The sequence below is a fragment of the Epinephelus moara genome, chromosome 9, assembly GCF_006386435.1.
Source record: "Epinephelus moara isolate mb chromosome 9, YSFRI_EMoa_1.0, whole genome shotgun sequence".
NCBI lineage: Eukaryota > Metazoa > Chordata > Actinopteri > Perciformes > Serranidae > Epinephelus > Epinephelus moara.
In genome coordinates, this window is record NC_065514.1 from 18525091 (window position 1) to 18543716 (window position 18626).

At 38.5% G+C, this 18626-nt stretch overlaps 1 protein-coding gene across 2 annotated transcripts; it reads right to left on the bottom strand.

Moving 5' to 3' along the window:
* Positions 1-349: 349 nt before the first annotated feature.
* On the bottom strand, positions 350-17589 carry plgrkt (plasminogen receptor, C-terminal lysine transmembrane protein). 2 transcript variants are annotated; one of them, XM_050053535.1, is made up of 5 exons: positions 17444-17589; positions 16900-17001; positions 4383-4513; positions 3503-3612; positions 350-2604 (listed from the first exon to the last, which is right to left on the bottom strand). In XM_050053535.1, exons 2-5 carry the CDS (start codon positions 16978-16980, stop codon positions 2477-2479), a joined length of 450 nt encoding a protein of 149 aa, XP_049909492.1. In that variant the 5' UTR covers positions 16981-17001; positions 17444-17589; the 3' UTR covers positions 350-2476. The 2 variants fall into 2 exon arrangements, with proteins under 2 accessions (XP_049909492.1, XP_049909493.1); XM_050053536.1 differs by having other exon boundaries at positions 17380-17568.
* Between the last annotated feature and the right edge of the window lie 1037 nt (positions 17590-18626).

Below are 18626 nucleotides of genomic sequence, written 5' to 3' on the forward strand. Positions count from 1 at the left end.
TTAACCCCAACCCCCTCCCTCCCTCCCTCCCTCCCTCTTACACACACACACACACACACGTCATTTAGATTGATGACAATGACGTACTTAGAGTTATTTCTTTATGGTAACAATATCAGGGGCATATTTTCATGTGAAGTGTGAGTGTGCACATTACTCATACACTAGTTGCTGAGATGATTTTGAGACAAACAATATAAAGGCATGTGTTACGTCTTGTACACTTCACAGGGAAGAGATTAAGTTGTGTCCGACTATATAGAAAAGGTGGCTGTGTTTATAGAAGTTATCGGCTTTGGAGCTTTGCATCAAACTAGCATCATTTCACAAAATGTGATCGGAGAAGACGAAGACTTGGCAATATTTCTTTTTATTTATTTATTCAAATATAGTTTCCATGATGTCAAACACGAGTTAAAATTATGGTAAATACACACTGCATAAATATCAGCACCTTGTAATATTTTACATCCACTGAACACAAATGTGGTGATAAAAATAAAACTTACAGGTGCACCAATGCTAACTAAACCTTTGTTATAAAGCTCCTTAGCACTCAAATTCAACCTTAACAAATTAACTCTCTCAGTTAAACTGATCAAAAGTTTCAGTAATACAGTTTGAAGTCATAACAATCTTCTGCTGTCAGGACAAATGACTTTACAATTAAAATTTGATAATAAACTTTTGATCACTGATTATTGCTTTGACAGCGAGTGAACCTGCTTGGCAGGGCGTATCAGATAACTAATGTAAAACCCAAAAGCTAAGCATCAAATTAGGGAAAACACAGAGCTTATAAGCCAAACTACAGCTGCAAAACGTGAATATTGCATTTGCACGTGTCAGCTTGCAAGAAAATATACACCGATGAGATTTCCTTGTTGTTTTGTGTCTGCCCAATGTGCAATAGCCAACTGTTGGCTGAAACATCAGCCATATGTCCGCCATGACCTCAGACACTTTGAGAGTTATGTGAGGCTTCTTTCTGCCCTCTAGTGGTCAAAAATCACTTAATGCTGCTTTTAATATGAACATGATTAAAAAGAATAAACGCAACTTGTTTAGATGTACGCTGTGTCCCAGTTTCATGCTATATACTGACGCTAAGCTGCATTTTAGTATGTGGTGTAAGCAAGTAACAAAATGAAGTCAAACCAGACAGCATGCATACTAGACATGGTTGCTTGTTGAGCATCCTAAGGATGCACACAATTCTCCCACAATGAAACTTGCAAAGAAGGCAAAGCTGCGTTAGCTGGTTAAAATAAATTGTTAGTGGTGGTAAGCAAAATATTAATTTTTTTAATGCTGGCTGAGGGACATTATGTCCTGTCTAAACCTTAAAAAGCTCCGCTACTTACACCTCTTCATAACTGGACACCATGCAAACAAGTGGACATCAGATTATTTAGGTTTTTCCCAGGGAAGATGTCCTAGTTTCGCAAAGCTTTGTGCAGCGGCAAACTAATTTCAGAGCAACAGTAAGCCATTCCTGAGGCTTGATCAGGGCTTGATAGGGCCCCTGTATGTTGTTGTTACATGTAGTATATCTGAACATTTTCAGGCTCCATCCACCAGGGTTCACTCGCTTGCTGCATGTTAAGAAGAGGTCTAAATTTGCGACTCAAACACCATCCTCCAAAATGTGAGGGGACCCTTTCTGACTAAAGAATGCTTAACTAAATGTCTTTTTGTCTTTCTGTTGATGTCTGTCAGTAAAAAAAACTCTATAGTTTAAAAGCCCCTTTCTCTCATTAATTAATTTAATCTTTTTTTAAAATAAAACCCAACTTCCAGCCCATTCTAGTGTAACTCCAAGACAAAATACTCTTTAATATATACATTTTGGCTTGTAGATGGGGCTAGTGAGGGTGACAGATAGAAATCAAGCATGCACTTTGTTAAATCTGTTGTGCTCTCCACAAATTTCCTGTGTGTATTTTGTTCACTTGTTTAAACACTAATATGACACATTGTGATGTCTCTTTGTGAGGTTTGATTTGGCAGTAGCTTTCCAAAGTTGCAGATACATACTATATCATTCCCTGGTGGCATAATTTGGTAAAGTATGTTCGTATCCTTATATGGTAACTGGTAAAATTAGTTTTATATTAGTATATAGTACCTACTGTTTTGAATTGGTATGAAGTCTGGATTTGGGACACAGCTGCAGTCTTTATTTCATGATATACCACAGTACTGAAGGTGTATTCCTGACTAACTCAAGTATTTTGTTTAGCTTAAGTTTATGTGTTTGGCTGCTGATGCACCTCTAATGACAATACTCACAAAAATAACAACATCATAACATCATATCGAGACTAATTTGACTCAAGGTCCATGATATAGAATTAGTGCAAACCATAGACGCAGTAATGTCAAAAAGGCAGTTGGTATGAGACAAATAGGCAAAAGCAGAATAGGTGAATGCATTGACTGGACGGTTATGATTTTATCTCAAATAACCAACACGTCATTTCTCCAGGAAGGAGGCGAGGCTGCTTCGAGCACGGCGGGCTTTCTCTATGCTTTCGAAAGTCGGAGTCCCGTGAGGTAAGTCCAGACGGTCATGTTCGGATGTCATGATAGTCTCAGCCTCACCTGAGGGGGTAATGGGAAAAAAATACTGTTTTGTACTGTGACAAATGGATGTCTGTGAAACCAATTATTTTTGTCCCCCACATGCAGTAGTTGTGTTATGTTCTCTTTTTAAAAAATCCACCTAATTTATTATGGAGTCAGCTTCTGACTTTCAAGGTGAGAACTGACGGCAGAGAACAAACGGAGAATTGAAGGTGAGGTTCATTATAATTGAAGTATACCTGTTATAGTTTTACTTATGTGTATGTTGTATAGAAGTAGAGTGCATTTACATGGATATGAATAACCCCGTCTATGATCAGGTTTTTGGAGTATCCCTTTAATGTGTTTGAGCATGAAAACACCATGTCCAGTTTTCAGAAACCAGGATAAAACCTTATCCCACTTATGAGGAACCCGAATATGTTACCTCGAGTAAGGACAAAGCACCTGCTAACTGGCTGTTGAAACAGGTGGTGACATGCTTTACGTTATAAAACCAGCCGTGGTGGTGGCCTCATAAACAGCTTATTCATGTCCATGTAAACGCACTCATAAATGAATTTAACATAAACTTTGCTACTTCTTACTGTAAATGTTAAATTATCTTGAGCATCCGTGTGTGCATTTTCTGTGTGTAGCACAGAGTGGGCTGCAGCTACACTTTACTGTGCAATCCTGTATTGGATTATGACAATAATGAAAATAAAACCTAGAGTATTGTGTTTTAAGCTGCAGTCTTTGAAACATAAGTCCATGTCTGTTAGTCAGGATTTAAAAGACTTAATGTTTCAGTGATTTCACTACAAAAACATGATTTTACAAGTATGTGAAAATCAAAAAGATAATGTTTGTTTATTTCTGGCCAGCATAAGAGCTTTGCTCATGTGTGGTAATGATGATAACGACTTAGTCCTACCTCTCATGCGATAAATAAGTGTTCCATAGGCGCTGTCCATCTGGTAGGTCAGTATGAAGCCAAGAGGGACGATGGGAGCCAATAGGGCCGGTTTCTTTCTTTTAATGGCACTGAAGAACAGTATAGAGACAAAGAAATGAACATCTTAGTATTTTTCATTATGATAATGTGATAAAAATGTAAATAAAAGCACTCGGGTAAGACATACTTCTATTTTAGGCCACAAAATTATATGTGATTTGTCATCAATTTGCACGAAATACACACAGTATTACAGGAAGCCATGATGTTGCCTTTCTGGAAGCTAATTCGTGTAAATGTAAAACAATAAACTGTGAAAAATGTCAAGTGAATCAGACTCATGACCACCGCGTTACAGCCATTTCAATGTGTCATGCTGCTGTGGCGCCACCTCAAGATAGCTTGTAATTTTTAGTAGGACTGTAATTGCTACACAATTAAACTCGATGTGACATCTGTGTTCAAACACATACAACACGTCACACATGGAGCTGCACCAGTAATGCTACTAGACTGTGATCAATGTAACACTGACGCTGTGGCGACTCACAGCTGTCATATACAAGCTGATACAGGTTGTTCTCTCACTGTGCGTTATTACTGGTGTTTGTAAGTGTGTGTTAGAAACAAGAGATCATCGCTGAGTGTGTCTTAAAGGGACAGTTCACCCCAAAATCAGAAATACATCTTTTTCCTCTTACCTGTGGAGCGATTTCTCAATGTGGATTGTTTTGGTGTGAGTTGCCGAATGTTGCAGATATCGGCTACAGGTATTTTTGATTTGGCTTGACCTGCCTTTTTAACGTTAAATAAAATACCCCCGAGCTGACCTCTTGGAGCAGTTGTTTACAATACTCACCCAACAGTAAGTCCAAATGTAGCCACGGCACAGAAAGTCCCAAAGTATTTGAGAAACTCTCTGGACCAGGCAACCTGCATAGCCATCTGTCTCTCTCTCATCTGGTTCTGCATCAGGATCTGACGCTCCATCTGCGCACAAAGACACACACAAGAGAAAGGACATAGAACAGACCTTTAAAATCAAACATGGAAACTGCCTAGTGCCTCTCAATGTACAACTTTATAACATAAAAACATTATCGATCAGAGAATCAGGACCACCTTATCAAAGAAACGAAAATAACATCAGTACCACAAATCCCCAAAAAAGGTCTGACGTCAGTACACAGTTTGTCCACCAGAGGGCACTGACAAGTTGATTTTCCAAATGTAAAATGTTTCACTTAGTACATAATTTGGTCCCAATTAGCAGAGAGAGCCAAATTTAATGGATGACATGTTTGTTTGAATATTAGTGTATAAACCTGGATATCAAAGCTGTGTGGCTGACAGGCAGGCAGTCAGAGGGACAAAGACAGGGTCAAAGGAGCGAGAGACAGTCAGTCCAGTCTCATTGTGTCCATGCTGATGAACTTCAGTCAGATGAAACTTTTTGTCTGCTGCTTCCTGTTTAATTCTCACTCAAATCCACATGCACACACATACATGTTTCGTGCATGACGACTGCTACTGAGCTGAATGACATTCTCACATAAAAAGCCTTTATTCTTAAAAAAGTGAATGTGTCAAAGATGAGCTTTTATTTCCACTTCAAGAAGGTGACATTAAGTCACCGAACACGCAAAGGTACAAAAACAAAAGAAAAAAAATTTGAGTCATTGACACAAGTAGATGATATATAATATAATAATAATAATACATATATATATATACTTTATACTTGTACTTCTTATATCTGCACTGACTTCTGTAATTGTTGCACATTACATACTGTTCATATACTGTATGTTAGCCTCTTCATTACACACTGCTCATACTGTCAGCACTGTTCAGACTGCTTATATTGTATATGTCTAGTGTAGGGCTGCACAATATATCTTTTTTCTTTTAAATCGTCATCATGATATCAACTCCCACAATAAACACGTCACAAAAGACTGCAATATTGCATTTATGGATTTTTTGAATTATTTGAAAGAATATCAGTAGAAAACCTTTTATTTTTTATTGGTGCCTTTTATGTTCAATGTTTAATTTGGTAATAAAGAGCATGGAAATAGTTTCCTTTCCTTTATTTTTTAATTTTACGAGCAATTTGTTGTATCTTAGTAGTATACAGAAAGCAACAAAACGGCAGAACTGAGTGCACTTTAACATTTATTTATCACAAGTAGTATCGTTAACACAATATTCAACATTATTGCATATTTTCCTCATATCATACAGCCCTAATCTAGCATAATCAAATCTTCTCTTACTATTCATCTTACTTACATCTTACTATTAATTATAATAATTAAAAATAAGAGGAAGATATGACTATTACTATTTAATATTTATATCACTACTTGACATAACTCATCACACTGCTTTTTGCTCTTCTGGTTAGATGCTTGACTGCACTTTTATTGACGTAGTGCCTGTACTTATTTTAACCTGTACAATGACAATAAAAAAGAGATTAGTAGAAACAACAACATCTATATTTGAGGCCTGCATATAAAAACATTTCTCAAACACAATGACTGATTAAATGAATTTAAAAAACACCACTTAACATAACAGTTGCAAGCAAATAAGTTTATTTACTTTATTAATCCCCCTGAGGGGAAATTCAATGTTTTCACTCTTGCTTGTCAATTACACACAGGTGCACTGTTTGTGCACACACATGCACAAACAGCACAAACAGGACCTATACATGCACAAAGTGGAGAGATGTCAGAGTGAGGGGGCTGCCCTTGGTGAGGCGCCCCGAGTGGTTGGGGGGGTTCGGTGCCTTGCTCAAGGGAGGAGAACTGGTACCTCTCCAGCCACGCTCCATATTTTGGTCCGGACGGGGACTCGAACAGGCAACAATCCGGTTCCCAACCCAAGTCCCTATGGACTGAGCTACTGCCGCCCCAACTTAACACTGAAAATAATTGTTGAGGGCATTATATGACAAAACACTACTAAACATGCTACATACCCACATTAATGGTTAGTATTACAGTACACTTACTGTAAAGCTTTAAGAACTCTTTAAGAATTATAATTTGGGCTGCTGTTGATATTTGAGCCAGTCACGACGTTTCAAGAAACTGCAAAACCTCTACACGTAGGTAACAGAGGAGAACAAGCCATTTTAAACTGGGATATAAGGTGAAGGAGCCTCTGAATGAACAAATCAGAGTTGATTTGGTAATGCTTTATGAGGGAGTTGGCTTCTTATAGACCAACTCCCAGCATTAAGTGTGCTTAACTTGTCGAGCAGGATAATGAGGGGAAGACCCATCAGTCATCACTCCCTCAGGGCCTGACAGTAGGCATGAGGAACTGTTTCCAGTTATTAGCTTTTCATTGATGGAAATCTGCCAATCAGTTAAATGACTAATATATTTCACATTCTTACAATAAAAAGTGGTTTTACATACATACATTTTCTGTATAGTAACTTTTTTTTGGTTCATATCAAAGCTTTTCCCTGAAAGTTTGCAACATTCAGAAGTCAGGTGTTGATTTTACAGAATAGTAGATTATATTCTGCTGCCTCTACTGCTCTTTTCCAGCTCAACTTCACTGGGCATCTTTAATAAAATAAACTGTAATAGCACCAATCAAATCCTTTGTCAGTTAATACATAACAGAACACGTTTTCTTCTTGCTGTGACCATGTAAAGGAAGTCAAGTGGGGTGACTGGCGTCTAATAAATGCCAGTAGCAGAGGGAAAGCTAAGTTGTAAAATTAAGAAAAACGGCTAAGGAGGTTTAAGCTGCAATCATCGGGCTGAGACGTCATTGGCAGGTAAGACTACAGTTAAAGAACCTTCCGCCAAGAGCAATCAACTCTTAAAACCTAATCTCATTTTGTTTGTAAGCATGCTGTTAGACTGATTGTGGAGAGTTATTCAAAATTTGTGAACATCAGAGGCTAATTTTAGTCAAATACCACTAATGAGCACAAAACATAGAAAATATCTATTTGAAATTATTTTGTTGCATGTGAACACAATTGTGTGGGACAAACATCACAATTTCCTGCGAGTCTGCTGGCAGCAGTTGGCAATAAATGAAGTTGGGATCAAGGGGTTCTCTGCGGGTCTGAAAACAGAGGCCAAAACGGAGGTTATTTTAATCTGTATTCATTCTAATGGCCAGCGGGGAGCGTCACCACTCAGTACAAAAAGAAGTCCAATTGTATAGAGTGCTCCAGGAATGAGTCCTAAAACCCGGTAATGAGTTAGCATTTAAACACTCCCAGTTCCCTCGTCTCGTGTTTTTTTGAATGGGTTTTTGGTTAAATGCTTGAAATAAGTTCTGTGGTTAACACAAGCTTAAGAGACTTTATTTTGGGACATAAAATGCGTCACTAAATACCCCACTCGTGAATTTTCAAGCTTGTGAAGTTTCTAAATGAGACTACAGGACGTCATTGTGCCAAACATGGCTTTACAGCCTTGTTGTGGTGGCAGCGTTACAGTCATGCGACCATGGTGTACTTCCTTTATAGCCTAATGTCAGCCTCTTACTTCTGGTGTATTTAGGCTTCAGTAAACATAAAAGTGGTGTTCATTTGTGAAGATTATCTTGCCTAACGAAACACGTTTGTATCATTAATGTTTGTCACAGAGCTTGTTTTCTACAATAATCGAAAATATAATGGAAAAATCCCATAGGTTTTTTGACGAGGGAACCAGGGCAACACTAACTTCAGTGTCAGCCTACAATTATTCAACAAAAGAATATTTAGATTAAACAATAAATAATAAGCAGTTAACTAGTTCGTTTCAGCCCAACATCATTTATATAGTGTATACATTTTAAGTGAAACCATTACAGGAAAACAATCCATAGATATCACTCAGTCATAAGCTGGGAACAAGAGTGTGAACTTTCGTGTTGATGTGAGAAGTTTCTATGTACATTTTGCCACTTTGTTCATCGTGAAACTTGGAAAAAACATTTGTAATTCATTACTGTAATAAAGCTGACTACAACTGCTACCCTCTCTCGTAAAGAGGAGGCCACAAACTTTTTAAAGCCACGGGGTTGGGTGTGTCATATTTAAGAGAAAGACTCTGGGTGGAGTCGGTAATGGAAATCACAGGAATGTCTCTCTGTGAAAAAGTTTCAATAGAAACCAAATGCAGCAATTGTTGTTGATGAGTCAACAGTTATTACAAATCAATTACACCCCTATCTAAGGACAGACAGAGGAAATAACCCATAATTATATTCCTCAGGAGCGAGAAATGTGTAATGAGAAGTTTCTAGGGACATGGGGACGTCACCTCTCGTGAAGTCATCCCTTCTCTCATGTGGGTTGTGAAACAGGAAGTAGACCAGAGATACTGGATGTCTGGTTTAATATTAACTATCACAAAATCACTTGCTTACATGGCTATTTTAAAGAGAGTGTAGAATATTCCAAATGAGATACAAATTAGATGAAAATGGTCTTGCCACTTGGTTAAATAGCACCCCTCTCACTGGCTAATGAAAGGTCTGCTTGATGATGCATTTAAGTGCACCATACAGACTACAAAAATGACTTCTTTAGTCATAGATAAGCTTGTGAATGGAATGCTATTATTAGGGAAACTAATGATTATTTTCATTCGTGACTGATCGGTCCCTGAAATGTAAATTTTTTAAAAGTAGAGAGAAAAAACACTCAATCCAAGGCGACAGCTTCAAATGTCTTGTTTTGCCCAATTTACTCTATAAGGATATATGAATTGTTCACACACCATTCACACAACAATGGAAGGAGCAGCAGCTACCCCCAGAAGCTTACCACAGGATGCTTGGCAATTTTTTCAATATTTTTCGCTGTAAAAATCACTGAAATGATTTATCAATTCTAAAAATAGCTGACTGATTTTCTACTGGTATGGCTAGTATAAAAGTATGACTTTGAGCACTGCCAAAAATACAGTTGCTCCTCTTTCTATTAAACTGACAAGGAGATGCTGTATTAAGGCGATGTACTGTAGTACATGAAACGCACCACCAGAGGTCAGTCTCTACTGATGCAACAGCCTGCTGAGCTGAGAGAGATGGTGACTGCAAGTGGTGGGGATAACGGTACAAGACTAGTAAATAGGGTTGGGATCCGGATCTGGTTCTTTTTTGGAACCGGGTCCAAAGTTCCGGTTCCGGAACCAGTTCCATTACATTTGGAGTAACGGTTCCTGCAAACTGTTCCTAGATTGTACAAAAAAAAAAAAAAAAAAAAGTCACGTGCATTTCCATTAGAGTGCGGCACGGGCCGCATATTTCTGTCCGAACACGACCGAGCCTGACATTATTTAATTACTAAAGGACAGCGTTTGTGTCACACAGTTGTTATGGTTACAAGCTATTTAACAGGCCGGGCGTGCGCCGTGGGTGCTCAGCGGAGAGGGAGACCTCCGTGTTTGAGACGGGACTGGGCGGCGGGAGGTCCAATGCTTCCAGCAAGGGGAGAGGGAGAAATATAACAAAATAAGATAAAATAGGAAAAACCTGTCTCCCTCTTTTATTTAATTTTCAGCGTTTAATCAAGGCGGAGGCGGGCGGTTAGAGGTCCGCTTCCAGCGAGGGGAGAGGCAGAAACAAACAGCCAATGTGTGTGTGTGTTATGTTCAGGTGTTGTCACGTAAATAACAGTGCCCAAGCATGAATGCATATAAGTATTTTTTATTACATTGTGGTGGTTAATTTTAATAGTGTTACTGTAGAAATCAGAGAATCACTTTTTGTTGTTATATATTCTCAGGGAGATGATACAAGCTCTAAATCTGAAATACACACCACACACAAATGTGTATTTTCATCTAATTGTACTGTGCAACAGTCAGAATAAAGTTTTTGTATTTGTATGACTGCATTTGTGTTTATTATATACTTGTTTAAGTATAGCAAGTATAATGAATATAATGTAGGAATCGGTTAGAGGAATCGGTAAGGAATTGGACCGTTAAGAAGGAATCGGTAAGGAATCAGAATCGTTAAAATCCTAACGAGTCCCAACCCTACTAGTAAAACAGAAAAATACTTCTGCCCCTGTTTGGGAGTATTGCCACATATAACTTTATTTTGAGATGACTTATTCCAACTACAAAAGCAGTTTATTAGCCACATGATTTTATTCAACACATCATCTCTATTTAGCCCACTGGTGTGTTGGTATTTGTCGTGCCAACAAGTATCATCAGTTCTTCCAACAGGGAGAGTGCTTATTTCCTATCTATCTATTATTCTAAGAGCCATATGTATTTAACCCCAGCAGGGCTTTTCTCAGTTGGCTAATTGCATATTAGAAACACAGCATTATAGTTTGTTTTTTTTGTTATTTATTTGTTTCACAAAAATAACGTCAGACACTGTATGCCCCAGTGAAATGTCAGGCGGGTATGAAGGTAAGAAAAAACATACCTCCCAAGCCTTTTCCCAATCTAATGATCATTAAACCGACTATTTGCTTCAGCTATAGCTGCTGGTTACATTGGTTGTATGTTGTTCACAGGGACTCTGCCTTTTAACTTTTGAAAAGATTACAAATTAATGTGTAAACCCTTAAGAAAGAATACTATTAATTGACAATAAACACAATAAAAGCACATTATTCTCAGCCACAACGCCAACTCTCACTTCAAAGGGCCCACACAAATGCCTTCAAAGAACAACTACAGTATTTAACTTCCACCCTCCACAACCTCAGCGTCATCAGTACTGATGCAACTGACATGGAACTAGGTTGCAGTGGTGTACCGGTTTTGAGGTATACCGTGATATAAAAGTTGACGGTGATCATACTGTGTACATTTGCTTATCTACACTGTTGAAAAATCTCCCCTTTATTTTAGACTTTTTACACATACTTCCATTAACAAAATGATCTGAAGTTTCAGTTATAGTAATAAAACGTTTGTTCTACCAAAAAATATCCCTTCAATTTTCATTCCTTTAAGGGTCATTCTGACTGATTACAATAAAAAGTTCTGTAGTACCATGATACTGTTGAATTGTGATACTTTCTGAGACGGTTATCATCTCATGAAAATCTCATACTGTTGCATCCCTACATGGAACTGACTTTGAGATATGTGGGTATCCTTCTGGACATTTAACTCAGCTTTGATAAATACTCTAATCATAAACATCAATCATAAAATCACCAGCAGAAGCTCTCCACCATCCAGAAACTCCACGCCCTCCCTGTTGCACCCCACGTACCACTCTCCTTGTATCAAAGCATAAAACAGCCAGACCTCGTCTGTTGCTGCATCTCCTACTTCACCACAGTCACCTCACAGTCACCAACAGGAACAAACTCATCCAAACCTCAAACACACACAGCCACTAAATCCACTTCCGACCTCACAGATGTGAACACATATGCTGTAAACATCCAAACACCATTCAATGTCATTTATTCACTTGACAGAGGAAGACAAACTTCTTAAATGTTGAAAGTTTCTTAAACAAACTACAACCGGCAAATTTAATTTAACCAGGAACTATCAGGTAAAAGAATAAGTAAACAAGATTACAAATCCAAGTGGCCGCTTTCCGCGCATGACAGGTTACTTTTTTGTGACAGACATATTTCTTTTGCTACTGGACAAGTATTGAGGATCGCTATTCTAAACATGTCATCTACGTAAAAAGTACTTAAGGGACTTTGTATTTCTCAAGTGCCAACATGTCAGTGAAGCTTGCGAGTTGTAATGGAGCAAAATTACCTACCGTTGCCATTGTGAAATGTTGCTGTCGTCCTCGGTTTTATATGAGGAAAAGAGCGCTAGCTGCTAGGCTAATTTATACAATGTAAAATGCCATAGGCTTGTGCTAATAACATTAGCATGTTGAATTTGAATTTATGTGTCCAGATAAAGTGTTTGTCTGTGATCGATACAGTATAGTATTGCGATATTTTTGTGTGGCAATATCGTATCATCACACTGTGCCAAGTATTATAATCAATTGCTATTTAGTCCACTAGATACATTTTCCTGCCCCAAAAAAATGGCTGTGGTGAGATGAACAGACTAAAAAACTCTACCTTATCAGTTAAAACAGATGTTGACAAATTTTTCCTTTGGGAACATAATTAACAGTTGAAAAAAGGTAATAAATCACAATGTATTGTATTGCAATACTTGGCATATCACAACATATTGGTAATTGCAATAATATAATATGACTTAAGTATCTTGATAATATTGCATTGTGGATCCTCTGGTGATTCCCACCCATGAGTTACTAACCAAAATGACAAACACCAGTGTTACCTTTACCTACATCACACGGGGATGACTGTTCATTTGAGAGCAAGCTTGGACAAGCAGCAGAGGAGACAGTGACTGGAAACAGCAGTGGAGGAAAAGTGAAAGAAAGAAATGAGCCAAGATGAACTCACTCTGAAGGTGACGAGGTGAAAGCAATGCTGAAACGTAAGCGGGAAATTCACTGACATTTTCTAAAGGCTACAAGCGTACGCAGAGTGGGACAATAACTGGAAAGGACAATACCTGGAAAAATGATCATCACGGTCTATATACTGGAAGATGTAACAGAAAACGAGAGAAAGAGGGAGAATCCCACATCATATACACACATACACAGACACACATAAACACATTATGGCTATTGGCAATCATACCATTAACTCCAAATGACCGGAGTATTTTGCATCATTTGTAATTGCTTTGAATTATCAAAAAATACTAAAATTGTAACAGGTTGTCCTGCAGTGGACAATTAAGGACCAAACAAGCAACATTTACATCGTTATTGGTGTTTGCATTATCTTTTTAGGTGAGGACTGCAGTGGCAATAAAAAAAACCTAAAAAAAAAAACCAGTGAAATAAAACAAGTCAAAAACCTTGTGGGGAGGTCTTATCTCTCACCTTTCTTTCTCACATTCAGACCCACTCAAGTTCAGTGACAGTGAAGGAAAAGCAAGCACAACCCTATTATTAGCAGCCAAGACCCCTCCTAAACAGAATATGAACAAAAACGTCATTGACGTCATTTCACAGCTGCCATTTATCCTTAGGACGTGCATCACACAAATACACCCTCACAAACGTAATGTTTGAGATGGACACTGTGGTTCACGCACAAAGCCAGCGTGGAAAAGGATCAATTAGATTTCATGATGTGACTTGAAAACAATGGCAGGCAATCATCTATGACACCTTAATGCATGGGGAGGCAACAGCGTTGCTTCACAGATATTCCGAAATTGCCAGGGTCAATGCTACTCATTAAATGTGGTGATGTAAAAATGCAATTTCACTACTGAAGATGAAAGAAAGATTATTTCCTGTTACAGACAGCATCATATTTGACCATTAGCGACTCTGAAGATTCTTTTTTTGACATGCGAGTATGTTTTGTTCGGCCAAGTTCGGACAGGTTAAATGTTTTAATTAAAAAATAAAATATACTGTCACATATGCCTTTAATTGATTTCAAGCAGACAGACGATGGTAAAATTATAAATGTCTTATTAATTGTAGTCAAAAGTGATTCTGAGTATGAATCATAAATGTGAAACTATCTATATTAAGTTAAGTCAATTAAACAATGTAGATCCACTAGAGCAATTCTTACGTGTACGCGTAATATTTACCCGTGAGTCATTGTTAGGACCCAAATGAGGGCGCTCTGAAACTCAATTGCCAAACCTTTGCCATCATTGAATAATATTTGTCATCTGGGAGAGCAGGAGAAAATTACGGAGCAAAGCACACAACAAACCTTTTGGGTGTAAGTTGGATAATGTCATTGGTGTTATGATAGTCACACATCCCACCTGCTGCTCAGCAGCTTACAGGCATAAATGAATCACAACAAATTGGCCCCAAAAAGGAGAAGAAAAAAAAACCCAATCCTTTGTTTAATGGAAATAATGAGTGCAATAAAACCTGTGGTCTCTAAATGGAAATGCTGCGATTCGAAAAAAGGCTTGCATCCCTGGTTTTGACACTGTGTGATTCAAGAAAGAAAGACAGAACACCAGGATAAGCATAGGTTTACGTGACGGCCAGATTAATGACCTGAGTCTGTTTTCTAGGAGAGAAAAAACCCCCAGCCAAAACTCCACATGGCTGGCTCTGTAGTAATTACATTAAAGTACAGTATCAATTAAATCTTAAAGCTAGATTTAAGCACAAGGAGCTTTTTAAAACAGGTTCAGTAGAGCAGGACCCATCCTAAAGTCATACCTCACCTGCAAAGTGACCATATGTCTATCATTCAGTCATGCTGTGTTACCTTAAATTTGTGAAAGTTTGTGTGTTTTTTCACGTCTACACTAATAATAGCGACTAACTGGGGACCACATTTAACAACAGCAAAGCTATATCAAAACATCCATTTATAAACTCTCACAAAACTTGTGTAGTATAGTCCAAGTCTCATTTATCCAGTTGTATGCTCAGTACTTCCCAAACACATGCATTTTTGCTAAAACCTTACTATGTTTAAAAGAACTGAAAGTGAAACTATGCCCTCTTCAAAGCTAAACTCTAACACTAAGGGGTTTTTAGTGAAAATCAATGTGTGGGGCGCCGGTGGCTTAGTGGTAGAGCAGGCGCCCCATGTACAAGGCTGTTGCCGCAGCGGAGCGGCCCGGGTTCGACTCCAGCCTGTGGCCCTTTGCTGCGTGTCACTCCCTCTCTCTCTCTCCCCATTTCACACTTGTCTGTCCTATCCATTAAAGGCTAAAAATTCACACTTGTCTGTCCTATCCATTAAAGGCTAAAAATGCCCCAAAAAATATCTTAAAAAAAAAAAAGAAAAAAAAAGAAAATCAATGTGTCTAGGAAGTACTGAGCATTCAACTGGATACAAAAGCATCCAAAAGATGAGAAACTTTACCAGTTAAAGGTCTGGTGTGTAGGATTTAGGGGCATCTGTTTGGCAGAAATTGTATATAATATGTTTTCATTAGTTTATAATCATTGTTCTTTCCTTAGAATGAGCCATTTACACCGATCAGCCAAAACATTAAAACCACTGACAGGTGAAGTGAATAACTTTGATTATTTTGTTCCAATGCATTGTTCTGCTGGGAAACCTTTGGTTCTGGCATTCATGTGGATACCACCTGACATGTTCCAACCACTTAAACACTGTTGGCCCAAGGAATGTGACAAAGACCTCAAAGTGTCAACCTGGCCTCCAAATTCCCCAGATCCCAATCTGAGTGAGCATCTGTGGCACGTGCCGTTACCCCACCTCACTACCTGCTGGACTAAATGGATCTGCCACCAACACACTGGTGCCAGGCACCGCAGGACACTCCCAGAGATCCTGTGTCCATGCCGCGACAGGTCAGAGCCAAGTCCGATCCAAGGAGGCCCCACCTTGGATTAGGGGTACATCTGGGATACCGGCACATCACAAGAATCCTTGAGCAGACTGGAACCTGGGAAATTTAGAAGCCAGGTCGACACCTTGAGCTTTTTGTCATGCTCCACAGGCCATTTCTAAACAGTTTTTGTGGGGAGTACTGTTGCCATGAGAGGAGTTACTTGGTCTGCAATGGTGTTTGAGTGGGTGGAACATGTCAGGTGGTATCCACATGAATGCCAGAACCAAAGGTTTCCCAGCAGAACAATGCATTGGAACAAAATAATCAAAGTTATTCACTTCACCTGTCAGTGTTTTGGCTGATTGGTGTACATCTACATATGGAGCAGGTCCTCTCCCACGGATGTCATGCTGTTCTAGACTAGCCCAAAATGGACAACACTGGCTCGAGATAGGAGCATTTGTTTTTTTGTGTCTGTCTTGTCTGACTTGGACTATATTACCTGAGTTTTGTAAGAATTTTGTTAATGGATGTTTTGATATATATTTTACTGTTGTTAAAGTGGTGCCTAATCAATCAATAAATCAGTATGTTCTCTGTGTTTTGTAAAAGCATGCAAAGTTTTCTTCACGAATTCAAGGTAACACAACATGTCTAACTGGTAAATTTTGCAGGTGAAGTGTCGTCATTGTGTCAGAAGATACTGTGCTTTAATAGTGTGTTGCAAACTATCATATTCCTAAACAAAATTAGAATTCATCACCTTGCCACACAGTAAACACGGACAGTTGTCTGCTTTGCACAGTGGATAATCCAGCCTTGACTGGTAGGCTACAACATACATGTCCATTTAGGACATTCAGATATTGGTCAGCTGGCAGATGCTTTGGTGCAAGGCAACATAAAAATGAGATACAGCCCAAGCCAAATTAGACCAAGAGCAAACCAACCATGACACTTACTTTCATGTTCCACTTGAGACATGTACCACATGGATGCAGGTGCATGACGTAAGCCACGAGTGCAAATTACATCTTTTTGAGTGGGTGCACATTCACTCACCTGCAGCCGTGAGTTGTGGAGCATGAATTCTTGCTGCTTTTTAAAGTTTGCATCCATGGATCTGGACATGAGAACCCCCATGGTGGCGCTGTTACTGTTGACCTAAAGACACAGTTACTCAAAGTTATGCTGCAGACAAACGTTACCACACTTACAGGCACAAATACGTTAAATATGTATTTATTTGTTTGCTTCAACATGTCGGTGTTAAACTGCACTGTAGCTTTAACCGCTAGTTAACAGCTACACTCAGTCACTGTCTCGTGCTTCATTTCACTGCTTCAGCCCAATGCTAACACCGTCTAACGTGCAAATGTTGCTATTGCTAGGTGCTAGCAGTTCGTACCGTTAGCAAACGTTAGCCGACATAATGTGTGGTCCCGTGCTTGTTGGGCTCACCTGTGAGTTAATTTGGCTAACTAACTATAGGTGCTAATTTTACTAACTTACACTAACTAACGTTAGCTCCCCATGCTTTACCTGACAGGTTTAGGTTTTCACCTTGAGTGGTCGCTTGGTTAACTGTAATGAAAGCTTTACATACCTAATATACTTTGACGACGTTTAGCTAAATAATGAAATGATACTCGTCACAACAGCGGGACTGACAGGTCTTTCAAGGACATGACATGAAAACAAAAATGTGTACACCGCCTCAGAACGAACTGACTTCCTGTCTGTCGTACTGTCATCAGTTGGTATAAATAAACAGCGCACTTCCGGTTAGACTTTCAAAATAAAACGAAGAGCATGTGTCGCAATCCTAAACATGAAGGGTGCATTCCAAATGTTAAAAATAATATTATAGGGGTAAATTTTAATCATAATGACAGCCTACCACGAATATAAGTAATTGTATATGTATATGTATAGGAAAAGACATATCATGGTGATATTTCATCAGGGACAAGTCACATTTATGATTCAAAGGCATTCATTTAAAGAAATTCAGCAACACGTGTCTGCTTTGAATTACTTAAATATTTAGTCTGAGAATATAGAGGTTGAGAACACAGTTTACGCATGCTGCTTGCGTTAAAAAAAAGTATAGTGTAATGGTACTGCTTTCTATGTGCAGTCTATGGTCCCAGTGTAGTTAAATGAGAAATGTCTCCCTCTGCTGGTGTTTTGGGGCTTATCCATGGTCTAATTCAGTAATACATTATTTTACAGTCAGTGGCTCTTTTTGCATTTGTTCTCACATGTATTTGTCACAAAATTAGGAAGACTTTCTGCAGATTAAATCAGAACCATGCAGATTCAAAGTTTGGATTTCAACGGGCCCCTGGGTCATGGGAAGAGGTCAACAAAAAAAACTTTTCACTAACTTTAAAGTGATGATAGATAGATAGATAGATAGATAGATAGAAGTTTTGACCAAGGGGTTGCAAAGAAAAGACAATATTACTTTATAATAAGGAGTTATTTTACATTAAATAATGTTTTTAAAATATATAGTTTAGATGGATAGATAGATTATTTTGCAAAATATATATCTAAGCTGTTACAGACAAAAAAAAGTTGAAAACTGTAAGACCTAGTATAGGCTCCACCACCCAGCACGTGGTAAGTGGATATAGATGGACTTTACACAACTGGGGTCCTTCATACGTGTGAAGATACTACAATACCTTTGTGAGAAAGTTAGCATCCCTGCTTTTAATTTGTTCTGACATGACTTGTCAAAGTGAAAATATTCATGTTGCAGTGATACATATCAAGCCAAG

What these genes read in the sequence shown, in the direction of transcription:
- plgrkt (XM_050053535.1), bottom strand. Translation starts at nt 16,980, where the DNA reads ATGGGGGTTCTCATGTCCAGATCCATGGATGCAAACTTTAAAAAGCAG. An exon ending in TCCACAACTCACGGCTGCAG is followed by an intron (nt 4,514 to 16,899) that starts GTGAGTGAATGT and finishes CTTTGTGCGCAG; the next exon opens with ATGGAGCGTCAGATCCTGAT. An exon ending in ACTTATTTATCGCATGAGAG is followed by an intron (nt 2,605 to 3,502) that starts GTAGGACTAAGT and finishes TTACCCCCTCAG; the next exon opens with GTGAGGCTGAGACTATCATG.